Genomic DNA, 27,969 nt, shown 5'->3' with positions numbered 1-27,969 from the left:
CTACGCGGCGACAGCCTCCAGGACGGCGGGGAGCAGCGTGAGGAGCAGGAGGCTGCCCAGGAGCGGCCGGGGGGCGGGGGGCAGCCCCACCGCGGCGGCCCGGCCCGGCGGCTCCCGAGTCCTCTCGTACAGGTGAAGCCTGTCTTTGTTGGAGTGCAGCATCTTGACGTCCTCCAGGGCGTAGTAGGCGGCCAGCGTGAAGTTCACGTCGCCCGTGGTGAGCAGGTCGAAGACGCAGGCCTGGTAGTAGAGGTCCTCCACGGGCAGCTTCTCCTTGCACTTGGCCACGGCCGTCTCGTACGGGAAGGTGTCGGGGGCCGCGGGCGCGGGGCTGGCGGCGGCCGGCCTGCGGGTGCCGGGGCCCTCGGCGTTGGCGCGGAAGGCCTGGAAGTCGATCTGCTGGTTGAGGGGGCAGCCGCGCAGGCAGAGGTAGAGGCCCTGGCTGTCCCGGTCCTCCACGGCGTTGACCACCTCCTCCGGCATGCGGACGGCGAAAGTCAGGTATCGGCCCACCTGGCGGACCACGATGGTGGTGCCGATGTACTTGGCCTGGATCTCCACGTGCTGGCCCGACACCTTCTCCGTGATCTTCAGGCTGTTGGCTCCGTGCTTGTCCCCACCGTTCTTGGAGCCGTCGGCGAAGGCGGCCGGGAGCTCGTCCATCTCAGCCTGGTACACCTTCTGGTCCACGCACTCCTGAAAGTTCTTGAAGATGATGGTGAGCTGGGGGGGAGGGGGCAGGAAAGGGGTGGAGAGAGGGCGTTAGGCGGTGCTGAGATGGTGGCGGCGGGGGGTCAGAGGGGAAGGCCCAGCCCCATGCTGGCGATGCTGGGAACAGGAGGAGCCCCCAAGATGCCCCGGTTGCCCATTCTGGTCACCTTTCGGTGCCACCTGCATTATTATGTACTTAGTACTTTTCCTTAAAACAACTAGTTTTACTGTGAGACAAAGGGGGGACAAAAGGAGAGAGGGAAACCAAGAAACAGAGTCTTACTAGAGAACAAACTGATGGTTACTAGAGGGGAGGTGGATGGGGGGATGGGGGAAATAGGAAATAAGAGGACACTTAATAGGGCATCTGGGTGGCTTAGTCGGTTAAACGCGCAACTCTTGGTTTTGGCTCAGGTCACAGTCTCATGGTTGGTGGGTTCAAGCCCCATGTTGGGCTCTGTGCTGATGGTGTGGTGCCTGCTTGGGATTCTCTCTCTCTCTCTCTCTCTCTCAAAATAAATAAACTTAAAACATTTAAAAAAAAACTTAAAAAGAATACGCTTATCATGATGAGCACTGATTATAGAATTCTTGAATCACTACATTGTACAGCTGAAACTAATGTAACACTGTATGTTAACTATACTGGAATAAAAATGAAAAACTTTGGGGTGCCTGGGTGGCTCAGTCGGTTAAGCATTCGACTTCGGCTCAGGTCATGATCTTACAGTTTGTGAGTTTGAGCCCCGCATCGGGCTCTGTGCTGACAGCTCGGAGCCTGGAGCCTGCTTCGGATTCTGTGTCTCCCTCTCTCTCTGCCCCCCAACCCCCGACTCATACTCGGTCCCTCTCTTTCAAAAATAAATAAACATTAAAAAAATTAAAGTTAAAAACGAAGTAAAGAAAAAAAACCCACACTTGTTTTACTTTAAAAAAACAAAACAACTGACTTAGAAGGGGAACTTTAGATCACTACCCTAAATAGGACACCAGATCATTTACTACATAGAGAGGTGAACCATAAAAAGAAAAGCATAGCTAATTAAAAATAAAAGTTCATTAAATTCTTTTTTTTAACATTTATTTATTTTTGAGACAGAGAGAGACAGAGCATGAATGGGGGAGGGTCAGAGAGAGAGGGAGACACAGAATCTGAAACAGGCTCCAGGCTCTGAGCAGTCAGCACAGAGCCCGATGCGGGGCTCGAGCTCACGGACCGCGAGATCGTGACCTGAGCCAAAGTCGGACGCTTAACCGACTGAGCCACCCAGGCGCCCCTAAAAGTTCATTATCTACTATAGTAATAGTGTAATGAGTAATGACCCCCAGGATATCAGGCCCTAATCCCTGCAACTGTGAATGTTACCTTATGTGCAAAAGGGACTTTGCAGATGTGATTATGTTAAGGATACTGAGATGGAGAGGTCATCCTGGATTATCTGGGTGGGCCCTAAATATAATCACACGTATCCTCCTAAGAGGGAGGCAGGGGGAGATCTGACCACAGAAAAGGCGAGGGCTCTCTCCACGGAGGCGGAGACGGGAGGGATGGGACCACAGCCCAGGGGTGCCGGCAGCCACCAGAGGCTGGAAGAGGCACTGAACAGATTCTCCTGGGAGCCTCTAGAAGGACTGGCCCTCCTAACACCCTCATGTTAGCCCTGAAAGACTCATTTCAGGTTTCTCGCCTCCAGAGCTACGAGAGATAAATCTCTGCTTGTTTGAAACACTGAGTTTGTGGTATTCGTTACAGCAGCCGTAGGAAACGAATACGGTCCACAATCATCTAGCACAATCTTTCAAGCCGCCGGCGGACCTGCAGCCAAATTCCTTCGAGAGGACTGTGAGCCACTGGCTGAACATAACCGAGAAAGAACGAGCAGGCAGAGGCCGGCAGAGGCTACTGTGGCAGGGCTGCCCCGAGGGCCACCTAGCTGGGCCTTGGAGGTGAGCAGGAGGAAGAGGAAGTGGAGGGAGGAAGACGGGGGTGGGGTTCCATGCTGAGCATGCAGCCCTGGCCAGGGCCGGAGGAGGAAGGCCCACTTCTGCTGGTGCCTGCGGCTGGGGGGTGAGGGGCAGCTGCTGGGGGAGAAGCAGGCAGCTAGGTGGCTGTGTGGCTCCACCGGTAACTGTCCTCCTGGGAACCACAGACATGGGCACTGCCGCTGGCTGCATCTGCCGTGCCGGGCCCTGTGTGTATTGCTTCTAGCCCTGTGTGTCACTGCCAGGGACAAGGACAGGACCTCCCATTTACGGTGCGGGAAATTCAGGCTCAGAGAGGTACAATGGCTCACACAGGCAGCAAAAGGCAGAGCTGGGTTTAGTCTCTTGGTTTCCAGCCCCTGGGCTCTTTTCAGCCACAAGCCCGCGGGGTGGGAGGCCTGGGAGAAGGAGGAGGGACAAACGGACGAGGGAGTGAGTGCTTTCCCCGCGTTGTCCTGGGTGAGGTGCTCCCTTCCCTGCTCTTTCCTGCATGATCCCAACCGGGAAGACGGCATAGGCTGGAGACATGAGTCAAATCTGGGAGAGCAACCACCACCCCTCCTTCATTCCTGTTCCCAGGTGCCAGCTTTTAACCACTGGTGGCTCCGGGTGCCTCTAAGGCCACTGCCCCCTGAGCCAAGGGCAGCTGGAACCCGGACTCCAGACCAAACCCAGGGAGGCAGGTGGGGTCATGGGGCAAGATGGCACCCAAGGCCTTTTGGGGCTCCCTGCTTACCCCCACCCCTAATCCCTGCCCTACCCCTGGCCACTATTCCTAGAACTTGTCCCTCCCTTCTCCCCTCCCCAGCCACCAAGCCCCAACCTCCTGCCCCTCAGGAGCTGCCCTCCTCGCCAGCTGAGGGGGTAACACACGTCAGAGGGGCCGCAGGTCCAGGGGGCCCTGGTAAGAGGCAGGCCGCTGCTGACAACACGGACGCCCTGGCTGTGGCTGAATTCTGTGCCTGGCACCCTGGTCGACGTGGCAGCGGATGACTGCCTAGGGGGGCCCTCGGGGTAGAGGGTGGGTGACGCCGTGAAGCGCTACGGGAGTTTCTGGTCAAACAGTGGGTGTATGACAAGGGCGAGGCCCAGGCACGTTAGAAACCGCAAGCAGGTCCTACCGGCAGGGGGAGGCAGGACAGCTGTGAAGGACCTCAGCTCAGGCTGAGGGGCGGGAAAGGCCAGGGCTGAGGGTGGGGTCTGGAGCCGGCCCCAGGCCAGACGGTGCGGCTGCAATTCCGGGGGTGCGGGCGTGGCCCTGGGGCACAGACAGGAGGCTGAGGGGGACGCGGCAGAGAGCCATCAGCCTGGGGCCTCAGGAGCAGAGCTAGGGGAACAGACTAAGGACTGGACGGGGTGGCCCAGGGGCCACAGAAAGTTCTAGGCTGAGCAAACCAACACGGTAGCCAGGGCCCAGCTGGAGGTGTCCAGGGCGGTCTCATCGCTGCTCTGTGGGCGCCCCCACACTGTAAAGCATAGGGGTGACCAGGCTGGGAGAGCAGGAGGGCCTGGGCCTTCAGAGAGAAACTCCCCCTTGTCACCCCAGTACTCAGAAAGGTGAGGAGAGATGGACAGTTGGACTTTTGGGGGCTCCAGGCTCTTGGGCCTTTGTGGGCCCCTTCCTCCCTCCAAAATACTAAAACTACATTTTGTGACTGTATTGGGATCCAGGCCAAGACAGTCTAGGTTGGCTTATGCTGATTTTTTCCTTCCAACTTTAAAACAAATGAAAGCTTTCTCGCGGGTCCCCGGCAGTCTTGGGGCCCGCGGTGCTGTGCCTGTGTCAGGACGGAGGGGGGCACATTCTGCTGTCCACACGGGACACAAGGAGGGGCCGGTGCTCCCAGGCTGGAGGCTGGGGACCCGGCCGGAGTCCGTGGAGCGCCGCACCAGAGGCCCGGCTGTGCACAGCTCATCGGGCACTGGCCCCCAGTTCCCCAACCCTCCCTCTGAGGTCACCGCCTGGTCCCGGGAAGCAGCGCACTTCTGGTTTGCTGTGGGATGTCAAAGGTGGCCATGGCTTCTCCATCCTGCTTTGAACCCTACTCTCTGAGCCCCGGGGGGGGGGGGGCCTCGGCCACTGCCATCTGCCCTCGCCGGCCTACCAAAATGGCGACCTCACAGTTCCACCTCCTGCCTCTACCTCCTGCTGTTTCCTTCTCTCCATCCCGCGGCTCCCGCCCTGATGTGGAGGCTGCCTGTGGGGGGCCGGGAGGTGCAGCCAGGGTGGTCTGGACAGTGGGTGGTCCTGCCATTGGGAAGGGGGTGAGGGACGAGGGGCTCTGGTGTCCCTGCCTGGTGTGCTGGGGGTGGGGTGGGGAGGGGGGTGCTGCTGCTTTCCAAGTGCCATCAGCCTCCTGGAACAGGAAAGGCTGGTTTCCCTCTAACCGTCATCTCTCGTGGAGACAGACTCCTGGAAGGCTGACAGGCTGCTAGACTCTTCTTGGTACCAGTGCCAGGGACTCAACCACAAGTAACAGCATGAAGGGGCCTGTCGAAAGCCGGGCGGCTCGCTGCCAGCATGGCCACGGGTGCGGCTGCCACTCCTGTCTTTGCTGCCCCCCTGCCCAGAGGGGTCTGAGCCCCCCCCCCACCGGCCCCCCCCCACCAGGCCTGGCACTGGGAGCTGTATCCACGTGAGGGGGCTGAACAGTCCAAGACCCTTGTCCTCAAGGAGCTCACGCTCTAGGGGTGACACATCAAATAGATGAGTGAGGCAGTGGGACACATGGTAAGTTCTAGAGGGGAGGGGGAGGGCAGGGCAGAGACCCCAGTTCCTCTCCTCCCTGAGCCTCAGTTTTCACATCTGTGCAATGGGGCGCTACCAGCACAGTGAAGCTGGGGGCTGGGCACAGAAGGAAGCCGGGTGAAGTGGGGGCGGGAAGCTGGCTACAGTGTCGGCTTGGGCTGGAAAACCCTACATCTTGATCACCTACGAGAACACGGGGCGGGGCTGGATGATGCCTGTATCACAGGAAACGAGCCAAGGCCCTCTGGGTGAGGGGCGGGCCGAGAACAGCGGGTTCAAGTGGGCAGAAGGCTCTGGTGGGGAGGCCCTCAGAGATAACAGCCTCTTGGCTTCCGCTGCCTGCCCCGAGGCTCCAGGCTGCCCTCCCATCTCTCCCCCAGGCTTCTGCTCCCGTCCCTCCATGCCAGGCTCCGCAGAAGGACGTGGAGGAGGCCCCGCCCAGTGCTCTGGGCAGAGCCGGGGGCACCCAAGGGACTCGGCATCCTGCACCCACCTCAGGCACCCCTCGGCCAGCTTTGTTCTCCATCCTCGGCCTGGGAGGTGCCAGGAGGGGAGGAGGCACCTAGCACCGAGGCTGCCGCGAAAGGGGTGTTTCGTCGACGTTCGCCGAATCAATGAATGAACAAAACCAACACACCTGCGTGGTGGAGACCTAAAAAAACAGGCGCGGGCAGGCCCAGGGCGCGGGAAACCGGCCACCGATGTTTCTCAGCCGGGTACCCTGTCTGCCCCGAGGCCTGAGACAGACCGAGCCCGTCACAGCCGGGTGTCCGGCCAGGCCCCCTGCTGCCTCCTGGCTGATGAGGGCGTAACAGAAGGTGGCTGGGCTCTCAGCCTGCCGGATGGCCGAGGTGACCCTAGGTCACAGCAGAAGGGGGCTGGGTCAGTCGAGCTCTGCTGCAGAGCTCCCTACTTTCTAGAACTTCCATGCCCGGACAGGGCGAGAGGTGCTCCCATCCCTGTCCGGGCACCTCTCCCGGCCACAGGGCCCAGCGGGCATCTGGAGCACGGCGGGCGTCTGAATAGATAGCACACAAGAACGAATGGGCGACTGATCCACTTGGTCTGGGAACAGCATTGCTGGGCTCGGGGTCCCAGCGTGTGCCAGTGAAGAACGGGGGGTGGCATCCAGGGGTTCTAAGCCCCGGCACGTCACCCCAGCCTGTACGACCCAACGGGAAGTGGCCTGAAGGCTCTCGCTTCAGCCTGTCACGCCCCCCTCCCCCACCCCCACGGGGCAGTGGGGAGCAGAGGCCCACGATTCCTCCCACAATTCTTCCCAGGTCTGTGCTTGGCTCTGTTATCACATCTGGTGCTCACACCACCCCGGGTTAGGAGGGGCAGGGCTTCCAAGGCCCGCGTCGCTCTCACACCCTCAGACTCCCCTGTGTGGCCCTGCCAGGACGGGACAGGGAGGCGAGGTCCCCTCCCGCGGGATGTTTGCTGCTGGATTTAGAAGCTGCAGCCTCAGGCTCCTGGCGTTCATTTATCTTGGCTCTAGGGAAGGAGGGAGGTGGGTAGGTGCAGGGGCCGCAGGGAAGGCGGCTGGGTCCTTGACGTGGGCCCTGCTCTCCGTGGAGGGCTGAGAGGGCGGACGGGGTGGAGAGGGCGCTGGCCACAACCCTGCCGCCCACTAGGCTTCACGGCCTGGTGCCAGGACCCTGCTAGGGCAGCCACGGGGCAAAGACCCACTTGTTGCCGCCCCTGCAGATGGGCCCGGGAAGAGACCCTCTGGAGGCAGCAAGGGCCACCGGAGCAGGGGGAGATGGCGGGAATTTTCCTGGCTGCCAGGTCACCTCACTGTCCTCCTCTTGGGCGTGGAGGGACAGGAAGGAACAGAAACGCCCTTGTGGACCAGCCTGGCATTGCCCAACGTGCCGCTTTGCAACGTGCTCTTCCTAGGAAAACAGACTCACTGCCAACCCGGAAAGCCCAGGGGGCTGCGGTGGGCCAGGCCCTGAGGAGGCACACGTATCCCCATCCCCTGGGCTCCCAGAGCCCACCAGCCTCCTGGCCTTGAGGCTGCGCCCCCTGGCCCAGTCTCAGGAGGAGGCCACGGGAGACTCTCTTGGAAGTGGGGAGGGGAGGGAGGGTCTGTGGAGGATGGGGATGTCCAAAGGCCTGGGCCACAGGCCACATTTGTGGCTGCTTCTGGCTGTGGCCCTGTGAGCAGGACTTGAATCTTGCCACCCAGATACTGAGGCCTCCTTGGGTCAGAAGACGACCGGCTCTCAGCGGCCTCTGGGGCTCCAGATGGTTGGGAAACGCCTCTCATGGCAACGAGAATGTGGCCGACTTCTAGAGCCACCCGGCCCAGGTCAACGCTAGCTCGCTGTTCCCAGCCGACTGCACTCTGGGTGGAGAGGTGCGTCCCATTTGGGGGCTGGCCCGAGGGAGGAGAGGAAAGCTGTGTGGGTGGCCCCTGGGGTGCTCTGTGAGCTGCTTCTCTGTCCTCACCTGTTCCACCCCCCCCCGTTCCCAGACCCCACCGCCCTCTCTGCTCTGGAGCTGCGGCCTCTCCACATAGGCGAGGGGCAAAGACAGGGCAGGACGGTACCCCACAGCCCTGCTGACCCCATCAGCGTCCTATAGCCCTGGCCCCCAACCCGGCGTCCCTCACCTGCTCCACGAGCCAACACTGGGGGCTTTAAAAAAAGAACACGTGCCTGACCCAACCCAGAGATCTGGTGTCACACAGGCCTGGAGGGGGTGGGGGTGGGGCCAGGATCACCATCTTCTAAAATCTGTTCACGCTGCAACAGTGCAGCCACGTGAGACGCCCCGGGCAGGACTGTCACCTCCAGGGGCTGGTCGGGGACACTTGTCCAGGGCGGACAGGAGTTCACCCTCCTTGAGAGTGATGATGGAAACATACCTGTAGAGAGGCTCCTGTTTCGTTGGGTTTTAATACTGGAATTCTACCACCATACAGTCTGGGGGCAAGAAAGGAATATCCCCAAAGTCCGAAACCGAGTACCCTGGCGAGTGTTTCTAAAATTTGTGGACAAGTGCAGAGTGGATGGGGGCGCCACCTGCTTCGGCTCAGGTCATGATCTCATGCTTCGTGGGTTCGAGCCCCGCGTCGGGCTCTGTGCTGACAGCTCGGAGCCCGGGGCCTGCTTCGGATTCTGTGTCTCCCTCTCTCTCTGCCCCTCCCCTGTTCACGCTCTGTCTCTCTCTCTCAAAAATAAATAAACAAATAAATAAAAGTTGTGGACAATAACCCCAGTAAGAAATCCACGTTAACAGCCGGACCCAGCATTTGCACTGACATGCATACATGCGTGCACACATACTGAGCTTCCTGAAACGTGTCCCCTTACCGCGTACAATGCATTCACAACCTGCCTTTTCTATCGGTGTTGGGTTATGCCATCTTGTTCTACCCTGCCCAATTAAAAAAAAAAAAAAAAAGGTGACATTTGTATGCTGGTTCCTGACCCCAGAAAACTGATGTCACAAGCCCCTGGTGGGCAGTATCCGGCAGTTTGAGAAATACCAGACTCCAGGCGGCATGAAGAGGGGGTTCCTGGTTGGTTTATCTCAGGACAAAGATTCTCTGGACATTCCTAAGTCATCAGCCCATTTACTGAAAATAAGAACACTGGGAGGGTGCAGGAGGTGTCTGGTCTGGGCCCTGGTCACAGCAGGGACGCCCACGCCTCAGCCTCAGCTTACCTTGCTGGTGGCGGTGGCGGCCGAGCCGGGCAGCACGGGCGTGTTGGTGACCTGTACGTTCAGGTAATTGTTGTCGATGAGCGGCCAGGCGCCCTGCACCTTGCAGGTCTGGAAGCGGTCAGTGAAAGTCCTGAGGTGCGGGTCCCCGAAGAGGCCGCAGTGCGTGTAGTTGGGGGCCGCCGCGTGCTTGTGGAAGCTCTTCTCGTAGTGGCAGATCTCGGGGCTGTCGGAGCGCTCCTGGCTGTCGCCCGGCGGCGGGAGGGTGCGCAGGCGCGGCTGCGACGTGGGGCCATCCTTGGAGCAGTTGTACTGGCTCATGAGGTCCTCTATGCCATGGACGGCCGAGTGGTAGGCCAGGTCGCCCCGGCAGGTGCGGGCCGTGCGCCGCGTGCACAGGGCGTAGGTGCGCAGCGCCGCGCAGAACTCGGGGGCGTCGTCCGAGGTGGGGGAGTGGCTGCCCGCCGTGGCGCTCCAGAACTCAGAGTTGCACTTGAGGATCTTGCACGGGGACGTGGCTGTGGGGAAAGGAAGGGACACGCGGTCAAGATCCCTGGGCGGGCTCCGCCCCCTCACCCCTGGGGGCCAGCGCCGCGGGCACACGTACAAGGACATCCCTTCCCAGTGGGCGCCACCTGCGCCGCACGTTTGCACGTAGAAGGCAAAGAGTCCCCGCAGGTGGAAGTGCAGTGCGCAGCCTGCCCTTCCCAGCCTTCCGCCCAGAATGACCCCAAGTGGCCAGGCGTGCAGACCAGCCTGCCACCAGGGCCGGTGGAGGCCCCTCCCACTGCCCCCAGCCTCTAAAGAGGAGTGGTCAGTGTTTCTGGGCAGCAAGACTTTGCGAGCTCACAAAGCCACCCTGCCGCCTTGGACATCTGCTGATGCTTTCACAGCGATCCGCAAGCATTTTGGCAAAAGCAACAGAAATTTGGCTGGGAATTAAGCCCCACTATTCAGTATGTGGCCTGGCCTCTGCTACTGTGTGACCTCGGACAAATCACTGGACGTCTCTGTGCCTCATTATACTTCTGTAGAAAACGGGATGATGGTAGCATGTACCTTATGAGGCTGCTCAGAGTGTTACGGCACTAAGGAGGGCACTGACGTAGATCAGAAGCTCCATCAATGTTGGCTAGTTGACGGTGAGCTTTGGTCACAGAAGACCCGGTTACCGTCACCCTGTCTGCAAAGCAAGAGTAGCTTCCCTGTTGGTCGCCACAGTTCCATCCCTCCTTTATCCTGCTCGGGAGGGGACGCTGGGAAGCAACCGACAGTAATAACCTTGGATCTGCCTTAAGTTGTGTTTTTAAAAAAGTCACTGACAAGCTTTGAGACCTTAGTGATAATCAGCTACAAAAGACCGCGCCTGAAAAACTGGGGCTTTGACACACCTGCATCTTGTACCTGGACACGTAGAACCTGCCCTTTCCCGGCCTCCCAGATTCTTTTGCACAGTCTGTAGTGACTTCAGTGGCCAGGCATGCAGCCCAGCAGCAGGAGAGAACTTTCTACGCAGCCTCTAGCAGTGAAAGGGGCTGGCGGACCAGTGGAGGTGGGGGGGGGGGGAGGGGGGCAGCTGCAGCCCAGGGCTGGAACGATCAGCAGGAGAACGGGGCTGTTGCTTCAGCCAGTCCTGCCCAGGCCACTAGCCTGGCTCATGAACCCTTGGAAAACTCAGTTTGCTTCTCTGGTGCTGGCTTCTGACCTACAAAATCAAGTTGCAAATAAAACCTGGGACAGAAATACGCCGGGGAGGCACCTGAACAGCTGCCCTGTGCGTGGGCACCTGGATGGCCCATCTCTGGGAGATCTGCCACCTCCATAGGCACCTGTCTGGAGCTGAGGCTGACCTGGCCAGGTCACACACCTGGGTACGGGCAGGGCAGCCAGCACTTGTCCTGAAATTCAGGCCCCTCCCCTAACTTCTCCTGTGTTTGTCACACTGCCGGCCAATTCGGTTGTTTCAGGTGGAATCTGGGTGGGCGTTTTTTTTCTTTTGAGAAGTCACATATTTACTTCAACGTGTATGAGGACAGATAAAACCAACAGAATAGAAGAGCCGCGGATTTTCCATTTTAATAGCTTTCAAGTTGAAGAAGTGTGCTGACTTCAGCAGACTTGGCTAACAACAGGGCACCTGGGGGAACACGGGAAAAGCTGTGGGTGAGACAGCCACCCCACCCTGCATGGTCTCCCTCCCACAGAAACCTGCTCCTGGGGGTAGGTGTCCTTTGAAAGGCAGTTGGAAGAGTCTCCATCCATGCTGTCTTCCTATTTCTTTTTTTTCCCAAGTTTTTTCTTAATGTTTAGTACTTTTGAGAGAGAGAGAGAGAGAGAGAGAGACAGAGTACCAGTGGGGGAGGGGCAGAGAGAGAGGGAGACACAGAATCCGAAGCGGGCTCCAGGCTCCGAGCTGTCAGCACAGAGCCCAACGTGGGGCTTGAACTCAGGAACAAGGAGATCATGACCTGAGCCGAAGTCGGAGGCTTAACTGACTGAGCCACCCAGGCGCTCCTGTCGTCTTCGTGTTTCGCCAACCTACAGAAGACACCCAAGACCCAACCTACCCCAAATGCTAACGCGGCCTACGTGGGGGAAGGTAGAGGAGCCCCTCGTGGTGGAGGGGAGGAGGGGGAGGGGAGGGCGCTCCGCAGCGCCCGCTCAGGCAGCCTCACCCATTCCGGGTGTGCTGACCCGAGACGCTGCTTTCTCAGAATCCTGGAGACACGGCATCAAAGACAACTGTCTGAATGGGGCACAGGCCGCTGCTGAGTGGCAGTCGCCTGGGCTACGCCCACCGCTTGCCCACCAGCCTCGGGAACCCGGCCCGCAGCCGGGTGTGGGTGCCCCTCCGGCCCTCACCGTGCCCAAAGCGGAGAGAGGAGACCCCTAGCCCCTTTATAACCGACCACTGCAGCCCGAGCACGACTTGCACCGGCCTCAGCTCCCGCCGAAGCTGACCCGGGACGGCAGAGGGTGAAGTCACAGCTACTCAGTCTCGGGCCAGGGCCTCACCCCAGCCAGCCCTCCCGGCAGCCCCGAGGCCAAAGCCAGGCTCAGCACGGCTGCTTCTCTGGCCCGAGGCCTCCCTGAATAAGCTGAAGCAGGACTTGAATCTGGCCTGTCGGGCCTAAGAGCCCATGCAGTGGACAGTTCCAAAAGTCATCACATAGCATGTTCACGACTTCCCCTGCCAGCTGCCGAGTGGGTCAGGGGCACGCTTTGCTGCAAAGCGACCCTCAGCCTCTCCCCGAGGACCCCACCAGCTGGCAGGCCCGTGGTCCGCAGGCTCTCCGTGGCCTTGCCCCCAGTTCCCAGAGGCCACAGCTCAGGGTCCAGCCCACAGGCTGGGCAGGGGCTGGAAGGCAGGGGTCAGGAATGGGGCCTAGGGCAGGACCAGCCCGCACACAGACAATGTGGGATAGGCAAGGTGTCTCACTCCTGACTGCCACTGGTGGCTCTAACCCCACAAACGGGGGACCCCCCCCACCCCGGGGTGATGAGAGTCTAGTATCTTCACAGCCTTGAAAATGGCCCCGAGCAGGGTCCCGGCTGCAGAGCTCTCCAGTGTGTCTGGAGTTCATGCCTGAAGTCCTACCGAGGTGCCCCGAAAGGGGGTCCCTTGCATGCTCTGGGGTCACCACGGATGTGGCCCTTACTACTCTGTTCAGAGCAGCGTTCCTGGGATGACGCCTTGCACCCCAACGGCCTGGGCTGGGGCAGCAAGGCCTCCGCGGGCCCGACGTGTCTGTCAGGGGCCCAAGGGAGGCCCGTGCTGCTGGTCCGCAGGCCACTCTTCTTTAGAGTTGGGCCATTTTCTTTTCAAACGGTCACAGAAGGGCCAAGCTGGAACCCCGCTGGAGACCAGCCAGTCTGGAGTGTGTGAATGGGCATTTCCTTCGGGTGGGAGGGGGCTGCAGAGGGGGGCAAAGAGAAGAGACAGCTCTCCCAAAAGGAGCAAACCCTAAGCAGCCCAGGACAACCCCAGGCCCTCAGCCCTCGGAGACCAGGCCTTTCACCTCTCAGTTCAAACTCCGAGGGGCTCCTTCACCTGCTCCCCTCCCCCTCCCAGAGCCACAGAGGAACAGGGCCACCCCGCCTCCGCCTCTGAAGAGCCAGCTCCGCCCACCACCCGCAGGGGGCGACCCTGAGGTCACTCTTGGGCTGCCCTTGCACCCAGGAGCTAGGCCTTCCATCTGAGGCAGGGTCCACACAGAGGTGACCTGGGACTCCTCCAACCCCTCCCTCCCCCTAAGTGCTGCCCATCCCAATTCTCAGCCATCTGCAGAATGTTCCCGATGCTATCACCCGGGACTAGGACAGAAATGCAAAGGTGTGAGGGTGACAATGGCCAGATGGGGTGGTGGGCAGTGGGCACTGGAGGGAGAGTGTCTGGTTCAAAGTCCCACTCTGTCCCCTGCCAGTAGTTGTGGGAAATCGGCTCTACCTCTGTGTCTTTATCTGTGAATCGGGGGTAGCAACCGCCTTAGAGAGCTGCTGAGGGTTAAACAGGATGCACGGAATCTGCCTGGGACCCAGTGGCCCTGACAAAGGTCCCAGAGGGAGATAAACACCGCCCCCGCCCCACCGTGAGGTAAGAGGTTAGAAGTAACAGGTGGGGACAGGAAAGGGACAGGAAGGGCGCTGGAGCATCCCTCCCTCTACCCCTCCCTGGCCGCCACACTTCCCAAGGGGGGCACCCAGGATAGCTTCACCGCCACCTTGCTCACCACCTCTCGCGAGGGTGCTGTGGACTGAATGTGTTTGCCCTAAATTCCTTCGCTGAAGCCCCGACCCCAGTGTGACGGCACTTGGATGGGGGGTGATGGGCCTCGGGGGGATGATTAGGGTCAGATGAGGTCGTGAGGTGCAGCCCCCATGATGGGATTAGGGTCCTTCTAGGAAGAGACACGGGGGCACAGGCACACACTGTCACGTGAGGACACGGCGAGAAGGCGGCCGTCTGCAAGCCAGGAAGAGAGCTCTCACCAGAACCCGACCACACTGGCACCCCGACTTGCAGCCTCCAGAACTGCAAGCCTTGACCCCCGTCTCTCCTCCCCTTCCTGGGCCCTCCCGCATCCCCCCTGCAGAAGCCAGGATCACTGGAGACGTTCTCATGGCCAGGGGCCAAAAAATCAGGTGGGTTCCACTTCACCTATTCCATTGTCCCTTCTCCTCTCAAGGACCTGTGGTCGCAGGGGTGACCCAGGCTGGGACGACTCTCCTGGCTCTTGAAGGCGGAGCGGGCATCCAGGAGGAAGAGACGAACCGAGCCCTCATCTCTTGCTGGTGTCCCTCTGTCCTGCCAGCCTCTGTGACCCAGTCTCCACGTGTGGCCCTTCCTCCTGCCACAGTCCCTTTCCCCCTTGTTGCCAAGGCGCCCACAATCCCTCTTCCACCCATTTCCTGGGAGATGGCGCAATCAGAAACTTTGGGTCCCGAAGCACAATTTCTACAAATTCGCCTTTACTCTTGTTAATGAACAAACGCACAGACCTCGGGTTCTGTGAGACACAGAAGAACGAAGGCCCTGGCAATTTCGCCATCCAGAGACCAGACCGGGGCCAAGTCAGTGTCAACAAGCTGCCTGTGACAGATTTTGTGTCACTGGGCACTGCCGAGTTGGAAACGGGGGCCCTCGCTTTGGGAGGCAGTAGTGGTGGGGAGGGCTTCAGGGGATGTGCCCTGGGGGCAGATGATCGTGGTCGAGTCGTGCAGTTGTGCAGCTCAGTGGCTGTGTGGCCACGGGCCACACGGCGCTGCTCTCAGTATACACTTCAGGGACCAGCGGAGCTGACGGCAGCAAACCCTGAGAACACTGGAAGGAAGCTCGGTGGAAGGCAGCTTTGTGTTAACTTTGGTTAAATGAGAATTTGTGGGGGAGGCTAAGGTCTCCCTAACAGCTAATGTGTACTGAGCACTTACTAGGTACAGCGCATTGCACACGGACCTCCATTCACCTATGACAGCCCTAGGACGATCTGTTATCCCCATTCCACAGACAGGCAAACTGAGTCCTAGAGGCATTAAATAGCTCCCTCCTCCCAGGTGCTCTGACAGAGCCCCCCAGCCGCTTCCCCCTCCTCTTTCACCTTCTGTACCTGCGCGCGCGCGCACACACACACACACACACACACACACCAGGCTGAGCCCATTTGCTGTGAGGCCACAAAGACAATAAAGAGGAGGTTCTGCCCTTCGGGGGGTTGAGCGCGCAGGGGCGGTGCACCCATGGGTACAGCTAGGGGTGGACACACAGGTGGAGCCTCACCTCCAAGAAAGAAATAATGGTAATAACGCCCGGACTTCCTGAACCTGTGCAGACTACAAATTGCTTGAAGGCCAGGCCCTCACTGCTATTCTGAATCAACGGGCAGGAATTTTATCCTCATTTGATAGACGCACATACATGTGGCTCACACCGCCACAGGCTTTGGGGCTCTTTCTATGCCTTTCTTTCTTTCTTAAAAATTTTTTTAATGTTTATTTACCTAAGAGAGAGAGAGAGAGAGAGAGAGAGAGAGAGTATGTGAATAGGCAAGGGGCAGAGAGAGAGGGAGACACAGAATCTGAAGCAGGCTCCAGGCTCTGAGCTGTCAGCACACAGCTGGATGCGGGGCTTGAACCTACAAACTGTGAGATCATGACCTGAGCCAAAGTTGGATGCTTAAACGACCGAACCACCCAGGCGCCCCTCCTCCTATGCTTTTCAAAGTGCGTTTGCCATACCTTTCTTGGGACACCAGCCAAGAATGATCCAGGTCCTGAAATCCCCAAAAGCAAGATGTGTTTTCTTTGACCATGCCCAGTTCCTGACACACAGTCATCGCTACCTGTCTGTTCCCAGGGCAGTGACCACCCTCCAAGTGGATGGCAAGCCTTCCCTGCAGAAAGGCCTGCGTGGAGATACCAGGAGCAAGTCCTCATGCAAAATGATCCCCCTGCCAATTGCTGGGTTTCCTTGGCTGCCCCAAACCCTTGGGGGACTCTGAGCCAGCCTTTCACACCTTCCTGATAGTTTAAGGGCAAGTCCAAGTACCTCCCACCGTAGATGGAGGAGCTATAGCTCAGGGTTGGGGGGTCAGTGACTGCCCAGGACCAGAGTCAGGGGCTCCCGTGCCCCTCTGCCTTCTCTCCAGGTGGTAACCCAGCTCTCCTGGGCCTGTCTGCCTCAAGTGGTCATGCATGAGCTGTCATTTCCTGGGGGTCACAGAAGGGCTTTAGGCATGCCAGAGCTGGACGGTCCCCACGGGTGGCGAGCTGAGGGGCCCTTGACCCCTCACTGGAGTCATCCTGCCGCCCCGTATCCACTCCACTAAATCACGGGCTGAAGGCCACCCCAGGTCAGGGACCTGGATGTAATCTGGCCCAGCATCAAAAGGAAAAGCTTGTAGCCACAGTGTCACCTGCCAAAGAAACCACAGAGGGACTGATTTTTATGTACCGTATCTTTAAAAAAAAGGGAAGAAAAAAGCAGGAGACTTCGTTCCAGGCAGGAAACCTTGGACTTGTTTCTGCTCTGAACATCCAAGGAAGGAAGCAAGGAGAGGAAAGTGTGTTTGCAACTCACACAGGCAGAAGGGGAGGCCAGCTCTGCAGGGAGAGCCACCCCTTGCCGCTTTTGGGGTGACGAGAAGGCCCCGGCTGCCCCCTCCCTGCCTGGTTCCTGCAGGCGGCAGAGCGGACCCTTCTGGCCCTTTTGGCTACCCCTGGGCGGACCCAAGACAGCCAATATGCACAGAGCCAGGGGAGGAAGAACCTGATGGGAAGTAAGAATTTCTCCTGAATTTCATTTCTATCTCAGCCACTCTAGTCCTCGGGCAAGGCTCCTCTGGGACCTGGGGCTCCACCTCAGACCCCCAGGGAAATGCAAAGGTGCCGCACAGAAGAACTTTATGCTCCTTAGAAGCACAATCTGCGTTGTCTGGGTCTGACCCAGGCCTCGGGAGACTGAGAACTTCAGGATGAGCTAGCGGAGGACAAACCGAGGGGAATGCAGAGGCGAAGACAGTGGCTGGCTGGGACTCACGACAGGGAGCCCCTGAACTCCCTCCAGTGCCCCTGAGGTGGGCGTGTTGGCTTTAAGGGTGGGGTGTAGGCAAAGCCTAGAGGGTGGGTGGCCCCTTGGGTCTCAGACGGCCACCCCGGCAAGCATCAGACCCATCTGCTTCCAACTGCAGTTGGGGCTGGAATCCCTCGCCTCTTTGTGCAACCTACTTAATCAAGATCACTTTATCTACTCAACACTTGGTGACCAAACTATGTTGGCTTCTCAAGGTGCCCCACGGAGTTTTAGAGCCCGGGGCCTGAGGCTACCAAGCGTCCCTGGTCGCTGGTTTCCACCTCCAGGCAGCTTCCACGGCAGAAGCATGGAATCTCCCTCCCTGTAACATCCCTCCCCGGTGGGCATCCGGCCTCCACCACCACCAGAGATCTGCCAGGGCAGGGCTGGCCCCTCCTGTGCTAGACAGCTCCAGCTGTGGACCCGCATCTGCCTCCAGGGATGGCCGAGGGGCCTCAGCTCTCCTCTAGAGCCACACAGAAAAGCCTCAAGTGTTAACCACCTTGCAAATTTTGCAGATGGCCCCTCAGCTCCCCCTGGGTGTCCCCTGGCTGCTGTGGGCCTCACTGAACAGTCTGTGTCATCCATGGAGGGCCCAGCTGAGGTGTCCCCCTCCTGCCCGCAGGCCCCGCGAGTAGGGGGTCCCTCATTTTCCACACCCTACTCTCAAAACATCTTGGGAGATTTGATGCCGTTTTATTTATCTATTTTTTAAGTTTATTCCCTTTTGAAAGAGATAGACAGTGACTGAGCGAGCAGGGGACGGGCAGACACAGGAGACACAGAATCCGAAGCAGGCTCCAGGCCCCGAGCTGTCAGCACGGAGCGCTCCATGCGGGGCTCGAGCCTACAAACCCTGAGATCATGACGTGTGTCGAAGTCAGATGCTTAACTGACTGAGCCACCCAGGCGCTCGACTGGATGCCTTTTTAAAGCCCCCAACCCAGTGCTCTGCTAGGTCTGCGGGGGAGGCTGGCGGCTTCCACGTGCCCCGACACCCCACATATGTAACATCTCACTTGTTGGGGAGGTCGGCTCCGGACCTCCTCCTTTGTGCACGGAGACGTGCCAGCGAGAGAAATCACAGCCTCACAGCCTGCGCGACTGAATTCCTTTCCTTTAACTAGCGGCCCAGTGCCTCTCGGAAACAGACGGGGGCTGGGCGCTCGGAGTATCAGCTGCACTTACCCGGGCGGGAGGGAAATATTTATGCACCAGTGCGGCATTAGCTGCTTTCAGAGACCTCCTTTGAACTGTTAATCAAGCCCAATCTTTCAGAAGAATAGCCTGATTATTACCGCCCTGTTTGCATAACAAAGAAGCCCAATAAAACTTATTTCACTGTGCACCGAGGGGGTGTGAAGGATCGCCCTGAGAAGCGAGTCTCAGGAATGCGGCGAGCCGCTCCGCGGCCCGAACCCAGGAATAAAGACAATGCAATTTGCCACCAAGAAAAGCCCAATAGACCAATAAATTACCCGCGTGCAAAGGGATTAGATCAGGTTTCAGTTGCTGTGCAGGAGGAGGGGCGGGGTGAGCCGGGAAAGGGGGAAACCTGCCTCCTCTTAAAGGGGTAAGGCTCGTTTTGAACACACGCCCCACGGTCAAGTTGGTTCTGTCCCACTCGGTGGCTGGCATAGCCCTGCCTGCCTGGAGTCATTTACTTGCTGGAAGTTCTAGACCCTACCCTGGGCTTCACGCCGTTCCTGCAACAAGCCTCAGGTGGTTTCTCTGCTCAGGTGGAGACAGCTAGCAAACTTCTGGAATGCGGAGCCAACACATTGCATCCGAATACTGAGTCACAAGGAAGATGTAAGGGTGGAGGCACGAGAGGGGACCAGGGGCAGTTCAGCCAGGTCTCGGAGGGCCGGTGGGATTTGCCAGCTGAGGCGAGACAGAGACGCGGAAGCACAGGGGCCTCCGAAACGGCTGAGGTTGGCTGGAGGGGACACGCTGCTTGCATGCTGGTAGCCAATGTCGCTCAGCTCCAAAGTGCTTTCCTCCGCTGTGGGGAGGTGGGGGGAGGACCGGAGGGACTTCAAACCCCTTTCCTCTCGTCCCCCAGCTCCGTTAGACTCCACCACAAGGGGGCGCTGTCCCCAGGCTGTTTCCATCACTGTGCTTTCAAAGTACCCTCCTCTAGAGACCTGGCCCCCAGCTTCTTCTCTCTTCCTTTTGCCTCCCAAGCGAAGCCGCTTCCTACAATGTGTGTGTCCCTCTGTGGTCCCCGGTGGCCTTTCCGGTGCTCCCACAAACGCCCAACAATCCCCTACATGAAGGTCCCTCCGTGGAAATACCCCATGCGGTTTTGTTGTCCTGACTGGACCCTGACCTACCAGCCTAAGGATTTCAGACTAGATGCAGTTGATGGTAGGGAGCCCCGGGATAATTTCCAGGAAGTGCATGGCATGATCACGATACTATTTTAGGAGGTGGTGGCTTTAGTCCGGGTAGAAGCAGGCAGAGCACAGAATGAGCAGAAGCAGAAGCAGAATGAGCAGTCACTGATCAACCTCTGTGCCAAGGTCAGCACTGAAGCCCGAGACCTCCTGTTCCTGTCCCCACGGCCTGTCTCACATCCATCCTGGACAGCAGAGGCCCTGGGGCTCCCCTCTCTTGTCATCAAGCTGTGACAGGGGGTCCTGAAGGAGGAGGGGAGGGCAGCACCTAACCAGGAGCGCCAGCCTGCCTGCACTCAGCATGGGGACAGTTGGTCACTCCCCACCCACTTGGGGGAATCAAGGAGGGGGACGCGATCAGATCTAGTGCCAACATGTGGCAAACTCTGGCCTGCGCGGTATTCTGGAGTCTTCCTGAGTTAAGAGATGCCTAAAGCTGGGCAGCTGGGTGGCTCGGTGGGTCAATCGAGTGTCCGACGTCCGCTCAGGGCATGATCTTGTGAGTCTGAGTCCTACATCAGCTTTGGTTCCTCTGTCTCCCTCTCTCTGCCCCTCCCCCACAGGCGCTCTCCCAAACATAAATAAATGTTTTACTTTGTTTTTTTAAAGAGAGAGATGTCTAACGCTGCCTGTTCATGTCACTCCTGCAGGTGTTTGACATCATGTCACTCCTGGTGCCAGGTGTTTGACATCAGATTCCTACAGGAACACAGCCAGGTGACAGACTGAAGATTTTGTCAGCTACAGCACAATTCACCTCACTTAACCTGCAAGTCAGAAGTGATCATCCTTCCTAAAAAAGCATTCCTCCCTATGCAGCCCAAGGTGGTCCGGGGGAAACCGGCCTAGCCTGTGAGTCCCTCAAAGGTGCTGGGACTTTTCCGGAAACCCCGTTGTCCGGGAACTGGCCTACAGGATAAAGAACCAGGTAAGAGGGAGGTTCTCAGAGAGTCTCGACTGCTCTAGGAAGGGGAGGTGGGGAGGCCAGGGAGCTGGGGGTTAACTCACTGTCCAGTGTGGGAAGAGGTGGCCGAATGCCACCTACTGAGCTGAGGCAGGAGGCACTGCCCCTTGTCACACTCTGCCAGGGCTGCTCTGCCCCAGCCATCACACACGCCAAGTTGCTACAAGAAACCACACCGAGTGCCAAGGAAAAGGGCACACTGCAGCTTTCCAAACTGGGCGCCCTCCCCTGACTCCCACTGGGGCCACATGGAACCAGATCAATGGCAGACAGGACATTCAGAAGCACCTGTGTTCACTAAGGCCGCAAGCAGGCCTGTCAAATCAGGTGGCTGAGGGCTTCTGGGTAAAAGGGAGCCCTGATGGGGGCGCCTGGGTGGCTCAGTTGGTTAAGCGTCTGACTCTTGATTACGGCTCAGGTTCGTGGGTATCTCATGGTTCGTGGGTTCGAGCCCCACCTGGGGCTTGGCACTGGCATCGTGGAGCCTGCTTGGGATCGTCTGTCTCCTTCTTTCTCTCTCAAAATAAACAACAATGACAACAAAAACTTAGAAGAGGGACCCATGATGACCAAGGGCTGAGCCGGGCGCAAGATTCCAGGCCAATACCATCTTGTCTTAGGGCACAGAACGAAGCTACTCCAGGTTCCACAAGCAGAGCGGTTACGGGCAAAGCCATCACTTTCCAGATATCAATGAAGCTTTCAGGTGAGCAATGTGTTCTTCCCGCTCGGAGGCATAACCCCTTTTCCCGAGTCCAGGGCTGGCTCTAGAAATGATAATTTTCCATCCTGGCTCTGCCTCCTGCAACCCTCGGCTCATCTGCTTGGCCGCTCCACGTCTAGATTCATTTGAAGTGGCTTTTTCTCCCTCACCGCCATCCGCAGGCGGGCCTCCCTCCTCCACCTTCCTCATGCAGTGGGAGGGCAAATGCATGCCAGCTGGGCACACGCCCGGCTGGCGCACACGTGTGTGAGCCTGTGTTCATGGGACATTCCTTAGCATGCGAACCAATAATGGGCTCCTTTCTGCGGGGACCTGGGTGCAGACGGATCACTTTAATAGGCGTCTCGGTATTTCGACTGCTCGGGTGAAATGGTGCATGAAATGAATAAATAAGCAAAACCCAAAAGACATAAATCTGACTTGGGAAAATTTGCACAATGACAGCCCTTGCCAACTTCTTTGCCTGACCTATGGCTGGGTGGCATCTTCTTTGAAATGTTAAGCCAGGGACAGACAGGGAGCAGAGAGGGCCTTTGGGAGGAGGCAAAAAAAAAAAAAAAAAACCAAAACCACCCCAAAAAACCGCTAGGTCCACAGAATCCGTGGTCAGCTTTTCACTCTGCTATCTAATACCTCCAAATTTGGGGTCTTATTTCCCCCCACCACCTTGAAGCCTTATATGCTGCACAGCACAAACTGGAATATGCTCCGAAGCAAATCTAAGGAGTATGTTTATTCACAATATGGGACATGGAAAAGTGTCGGGGGTCTGTGTTCTACTCCCAGCTTGGTCACCGGCTAGCTGTGTAATGTAATGTCAGGCAACCTCTGTGACCCTCTGTTTCCTCTTCGGTACTTTCTCTTCCGTGAGGAAGGTGTGGTGATCTCGCGAGGTGTTGTACTCAAAGCGTTTGGCCCAGTGCCCAGGATACTGTGGCCGCTCAATAAACGAGGAGAGCTTTAAAAATGATTGTCCTCCTTCAAACGATCATACTTTGGAGAGCACAGTAGAAGGTATTACATCTCAAAGGATGTTCATAATCTTAAGTAGTGATGTGATAGGTTGTCTGTGGGAGGTCGGCATTTGGGTTATTCTCACGTACTTATTTGCCCTTTATGGTTTTTAGCTTTGAAAATGAGTATTGCTTTTATAACCCCGAAAAAATTATTTTAGAAAAAAGGTTGGGGAATCTGGGGGGAAAAAAGCCTGTGGTCTCTGTCTCTTGAGAAAACACGTAACAGAAATGCAAAAACACCCAAGGGCCCTCCAATTCCCAGGATGCTGCTGGGTGTGTTCAGTGTGTCCAGAAAGGAGAAGGGGATAAAGGAACAGAAAATGCGGTTCTGCCCTTATAGACAGAACTGGTGATTTAGAAGAGAGCAAAACCCCAAGACCTGCGAAGCCGCGAAACTGGGAGGAAGCACAGGTGTCTGCAGCCAAGGGGACAGGTGTCTAGGTCATCCCTAGGAGGGATGGCACTGGACCCCAACAGACAGCACTGAACTTGGGCCTTGATTAGGTGGGCAGCGGCATTGGGCAAGGAAGGCCTGGGAAGGTGGGTGGGTGGTGGTGGAGTAGGGGGGCAGGCAGGGGTGACCTGGAGCCTCGGGATGTTCCAGAAGCCATGCAAATGAGGCCCGGGAAAAGTGTGGGGCCAGAAATCAGAGGGTCCTCCCTTTTGGATGCTTCAGAGGGCTACGAGGAGGGATGAGTTCCTGAGCAGGAGTTTTGTTCTAAAAGGGGGGTTTGGGGGGGGGGGGTGCCCAGAGGAAGGTCCTAGGGCTGGTCAGCTGTTTGTAGCAAGGTGACAACGGTAATAGGCAGGAAAAGGTGGAGGAAGGAGGCCCAGCCCCAAGCAACTGCATTGAATGGAGAGGCCCATCGGACATTCAGGGCTTCACCGTTCTGGGCAGCGGGCTCCTTAACGGACTCAAACCAGGCACTAGTCCCGGGGGGCAGGTAGGGGGAGGAGTGGAGGGTGACCAAGCATCTTGGTGTGCCTAGGACTGAGAGGGTTGCTAAGGACTTGGGACTTTCAGCTTTAAACCTGTAAGAGTCCAGGGGGAGATACTAGATGAGCTGGTCGCCCTAGAAGAAACAGCGCCTGCAGTTTTAGGCAGGTTGAATTCAGCAGGAAAACAGCACGGTAGCTAACCACTCGACCAGAGCACAAAGCTGGGGTTCTCAGCCCAGTTCTGTCCAGGGCCTTGCACATTTCACTCAAGAGAGGGTTTGGCACAGGAACCACACGTCGCCCCCAACACATAAACTGGCCCCACCCCGTCCTCTTACCTCCACAGGGTCCTGGGGCCCCGTCTTCCCCACCTCCCGGAGCATCCTTATCTGACCTGTCCCCACCTGTCCTCTGAGATGGGGGCGATCGCTAGCAATGACTGGAACCCTGCAGGCAGGCTTCCCTTCTTCAACCACAAGACCACCTCCTCACCTCAGGGGTTAGGGGGCAAATGGTCCATAGGACTCTCCGTCTCACTCTGCCTGGAAGCCAATGCTCATCCCTGCAGACCTCTTAGCTGCTAGCTGGCTCAGCTGTCATCTGGCTCTTGCAACCAGACATCACTTCATTCTCTGCCTCTGGGACACGAAGTCCCACTGGGAAGACAAAAATGTGGTACGCAAATTGACTTGCTTGCACATTTCTGAACAGCAGCTCTGGCGGAACTATTCTCATCTCTATAATGACAGAGATGCACTTGGACATAGCAGAGAGCCTTGGTCTCCCCAAGCTGGAGTTTCTCCCCTGAGGATTAACATTTCTGGGACAGGTGCAATTGAAAAGTAAAGGGAAAGCAACGAGGGAAAGAGAAAGGCCGCGGGGCAATAATTCTTACAACAGCAGCCCTCACACCTGAGTGTGCATCAGAACCCCCTAGCGGGCCTGGTGAAGTACAGAACCCGGGTCCCACCCCCGGAGCATGGCTTCAGTGAGTCTGGGGAGGAGGAGCCTCCCAGGGGAGGCTGGTGCTGCTGGAGGAGGGACCACACTTTAGGAACCACTGTGCTCGGAGTACAGCATCCACATGAAATTAACGGGAAGCATGCCAGCGTATCTACAACATAGGTCTTTGATGGGTTTCTCTTGGAAATCTGACGGGCGCCTGGGTGGCTCAGGGGGTTAAGCGTCTGACTGCGGCTCAGGTCATGATCTAGTGTTCCTGGGTTCGAGCCCTGCGTTAGGCTCTGTGCTGACCACTCTGGAGCCTGCTTTGGATTCTGTGTCTCCCTCTCTTTCTGCCCCTCCCCCGCTTGTGTGCGCGCTCTCTCTCTCTCAAAAATTAACATTAAAAAATTAAAAAAAAAATCTGTTGTATTAAGTCACAAAGCTTTCAAAGTCTAAGAATAAGAAGGATCTATTAATTGGGTCTTGAACAAGCTGTTATTTGTGGAAGATTCCTCCCGAGAAGCCTTTTTTTGGGCCTCCTCCTTCCCACCCCACTCCTTGCCGCAGCTAGACGAGGCCACCGGTCCATCAATTGTGGGCACGGCATCGTCCAAGCGCATGCCCTTAGCGCCCAAGGGACACTGCAGACCCCTCACCCTTTAGGAGTTGGGGGTTCGGCCGGCCCTGCATGGAGGAGGGCCCCGACTGCCGTCACTGAGTCTGGGACACAGCAGGTATGTCACACCCACTGGGTAAGTCCACGTGAACACTCTCAAAAGACACAAACCCTCTCAGTCCACGGAGGTGAAGGCATCTTTCTCCACATAACTACGTCCAATTTGAGTTGCACTCCTATGGGTTTGCTCCTGGCAGTCATTCAAGTTCACCAGCCCTGAACAAGCCTATGCTTTCACGTGGCTGCTCGAGCTGGATTCCACCTGCCTTCAGTGGGCAGCACGCAGGGCCCCTGGGAGTCTCTGTGCCTGCACTGGCCAAGGCTTTGTGTTTTCCCCAGCAGCCACCAGGCCCTCCCTGCCCTGACCTCTGCCACACCTGCAGTGTCTCTGACTTTCTTCCAAAACAGTCCCTCTGTCCTTGGGTCAAAGACTAGGACAGTCCATCTCTTCGTTGCGAAAATGACCCATTTGATCTCTTACTTAGGAAACGGTCTTCTGACCCAGGTTTCTTGAGCATACAAGTTTTTGGAGCCCCCGGTGCATTTGGTTTGGGGAGGCCTGGAAGCTGTTTTCAGTAAGGTGGGCAATTTTGACTAAAGGCAGCTGTCAAGTCCTCAAATTAGAAGAAACGGGAGCCAGCTGGCATGACAGGGCAACAGCTATCTGTTCTATCTGCCAGGTTTTAGTTACCAGCCTTGAAGCCAAAAAAGAAATGGGCTTCTAGGAAACAAAAGTGATGGAATTCGCATTCTGAATTCTATAACCCACCAGCTTTGCTCTGACTGGGGGCGGCGGGGGGGGGGGGATACTTTAAAATAAAGGTTTTGAGCTGGAGATGTGAAAGCAGCAACAAAAACACCACCACCGGGGTGCTGGCAGCCGCCCGGACTGCTGAGTACCTCCCACCAGCCCTCCCTTTCCTCTCCCCAATTCAAGAAGTTAACAAGTGCTGCCCCTTTAAGAGCGGGAAGGTGTTGTTTTAAGGGCCTCTAAGCCCCCCTTCTCAATTTCAGCTCGGAGCTGAGATCACATCCCCCAAGGCAGCCAAGGGACAAAAGCTATTTATCAACCCATCTGATAAAACTTCCAACGGGCTGGATCTTTATCTGGACCAAACCGAGATGCACACGCATTGCACAGTCCTGCTTCTCCAGAAGGTGGATTTCTTTTTAAGCATGACGGTCCTATTTATTTATTTATTTATTTATTTATTCAGTTTTGGTAAGGGAACCAAATCAGCCTTTCAGCCAAGCCTTTCTGTGCACGGGGAAACTGCCTTTTAAAAGGTGTGTGTGTGTGAAGAAGGAGTAGGCCACCCGGCTGCTGAACTCACTACAGAGGTGTTAACATACCGGGGCGGGGGGGCCCCTTGGGGCAACTGACACCCCCCCCCCCATCTTGTCCTCAGCCGGGGCCTCCCCGGTGGAATCCACAGCTGGGAGCAGGTTGAGGCTGTCCGGGACGCCCTTGGGGCGCCGGCAGCTGCTGAGTGAGCTGGGCGCGCTGGACTGGGTTGGCGCGGGAGGCCCCGAAGCGGGGCTGGGGCGAGAAGGTAAACTGATCCTTTGGCCCTTACCGCTGCCAGCACGGTCCGTCCGCCCGCCCGCCCGCGCGCCCGCAGCCCCAACTTGCAGCCAGGCCGAGCCCGGACTGCCCAGTTCCGCCAGTTCCTGAAACCCAGTTGGCTGGGAAGCAAAACAAAACAACCCAATCCCAGGCTAACTGAAATCCTTTCTTGCAAAGAGCTCGGTGGTGCGCGGGGGCGTCGGGGCCGAAAAGACACCTCTGCGCCCCGCAACACGATGGACGCGGCCGGCAGATCCCGCCTTGCAAAAGGGGGCCATTTGGCCCGTGACACTGGGTTTATTTGTATTTTTAGCAAGAGAAAAGTGGGTATAAAGGGTTTAACTGGCGTTTCCAGGCTGTGAGTAGCATATGGCCAAAATGAAATAAAGTTTTATGAAACATTATAAGGAAAACAGACCGGGGATTTAAGTTTCGTGCCTTCCCCCTCCCCCCGAAAGGGGGGGAGGGAAAAAAAGTAAAGAAACTGGAGCGTTTGGGAAGGAACAAATGCTTCTCTGTGGAGTTGGTCTCCCTTCCCCCAACAAAAACAAGAGGTCCGGGCTCGGAGGAATTTGAAAGCAGCGATCTGCCAAAAACATTGTGAAAAACTATGGGGGATTCATTGGAAACAGATGGCTTTTTCAGCTTTAATTCTGAAATTCTCTCCCTTTCTGACACAATAAAAACAAACAGGGGGCGACGCGGAATGTTATCAAACAGGAACCCGGGCTCGCGGGAGCCCAGGCCGTGGGCATCCCCGCGTGGGCCGACGCGTGGGGGCGGGACGGCGTCCCGGAGGAGGGGGCGGCCGGGGACTCGCCTGGGACCTCCGGGGCGGCCCCGGCTCCACCCCTGGGCACACGGCAGGTCTGCACACTGGTGGGCGAGCAGCGGGAGAAAGTGCCCCCTGCTGCGAGTCGGTGCTCCCCAGCCCACCCCACCCCTCCTTCGGGGCCCCTAAGGGGCGCGTCCCCGGCACCCCCTCTCCCGCAAGGAGGGAGGCGCCCCCGGCCTCTGCGACCTCCCGGCTCCCTCTCACTGCAGCCGGGGCGGGGGCCTGCCACCTCCCCGGTCCCCTCGGGGGTGCATCGCGCCCTCGGCGGGGCGCGGGGGAAACAAAGACCAGTGGAGGCGGACCGGGAGGCGGGGGTCCCGGGGGCGCCGGCGGATTTCAGCTCCGGCTGGCTCCCGGACGCGGGGCCGAGCGCAGCGACGAGGCCCGGGGAGCGGGCCCCGCCGGCCATCCTCGCGCCAGGGGCAGTGCCTTACCTGCGGGGAAGCTGCAGAGAAGGAAGGCGAGGGTCGGCCAGAATCCCAGGGCTGAACGTCCTGCCCCTCTCCCCATACCCATCCATCCAGCTCGGCCTGTTACCACTAGCCTCTCCCTGGAAGAAGAGTTTAGAAAAAAAGAAGAGGAAAATCAATCACGCTGCGGAGAAAGGGCAGCCTCGCTCCGCCGGCGGGAGCAGCGAGCCGGGAGGCTCGGTCCCCCTCGGCCGCGGGCGCCCGGCGCGCCCCCCCCCTCCCTGCGCGCCCCTCCCTCGCCCTCCCTTCCC

At 57.9% G+C, this 27,969-nt stretch overlaps 1 protein-coding gene across 1 annotated transcript; it reads right to left on the bottom strand.

Annotated features, from left to right (window-relative positions):
- Window positions 1–27,911, bottom strand: RGMA (repulsive guidance molecule BMP co-receptor a). Its single transcript, XM_047086835.1, has 3 exons — window positions 27,683–27,911; window positions 9,122–9,636; window positions 1–723 (listed from the first exon to the last, which is right to left on the bottom strand). Exons 1-3 carry the CDS (start codon window positions 27,762–27,764, stop codon window positions 1–3), a joined length of 1,320 nt encoding a protein of 439 aa, XP_046942791.1. The 5' UTR covers window positions 27,765–27,911.
- Window positions 27,912–27,969: the final 58 nt, after the last annotated feature.

The sequence above is a fragment of the Lynx rufus genome, unplaced genomic scaffold, assembly GCF_022079265.1.
Source record: "Lynx rufus isolate CCGP_SWC_20201006 ecotype Redwood Valley unplaced genomic scaffold, mLynRuf1.p SCAF_21, whole genome shotgun sequence".
Classification (NCBI taxonomy): Eukaryota; Metazoa; Chordata; class Mammalia; order Carnivora; family Felidae; genus Lynx; species Lynx rufus.
This window is presented reverse-complemented; position numbering and strand designations above follow the sequence as displayed.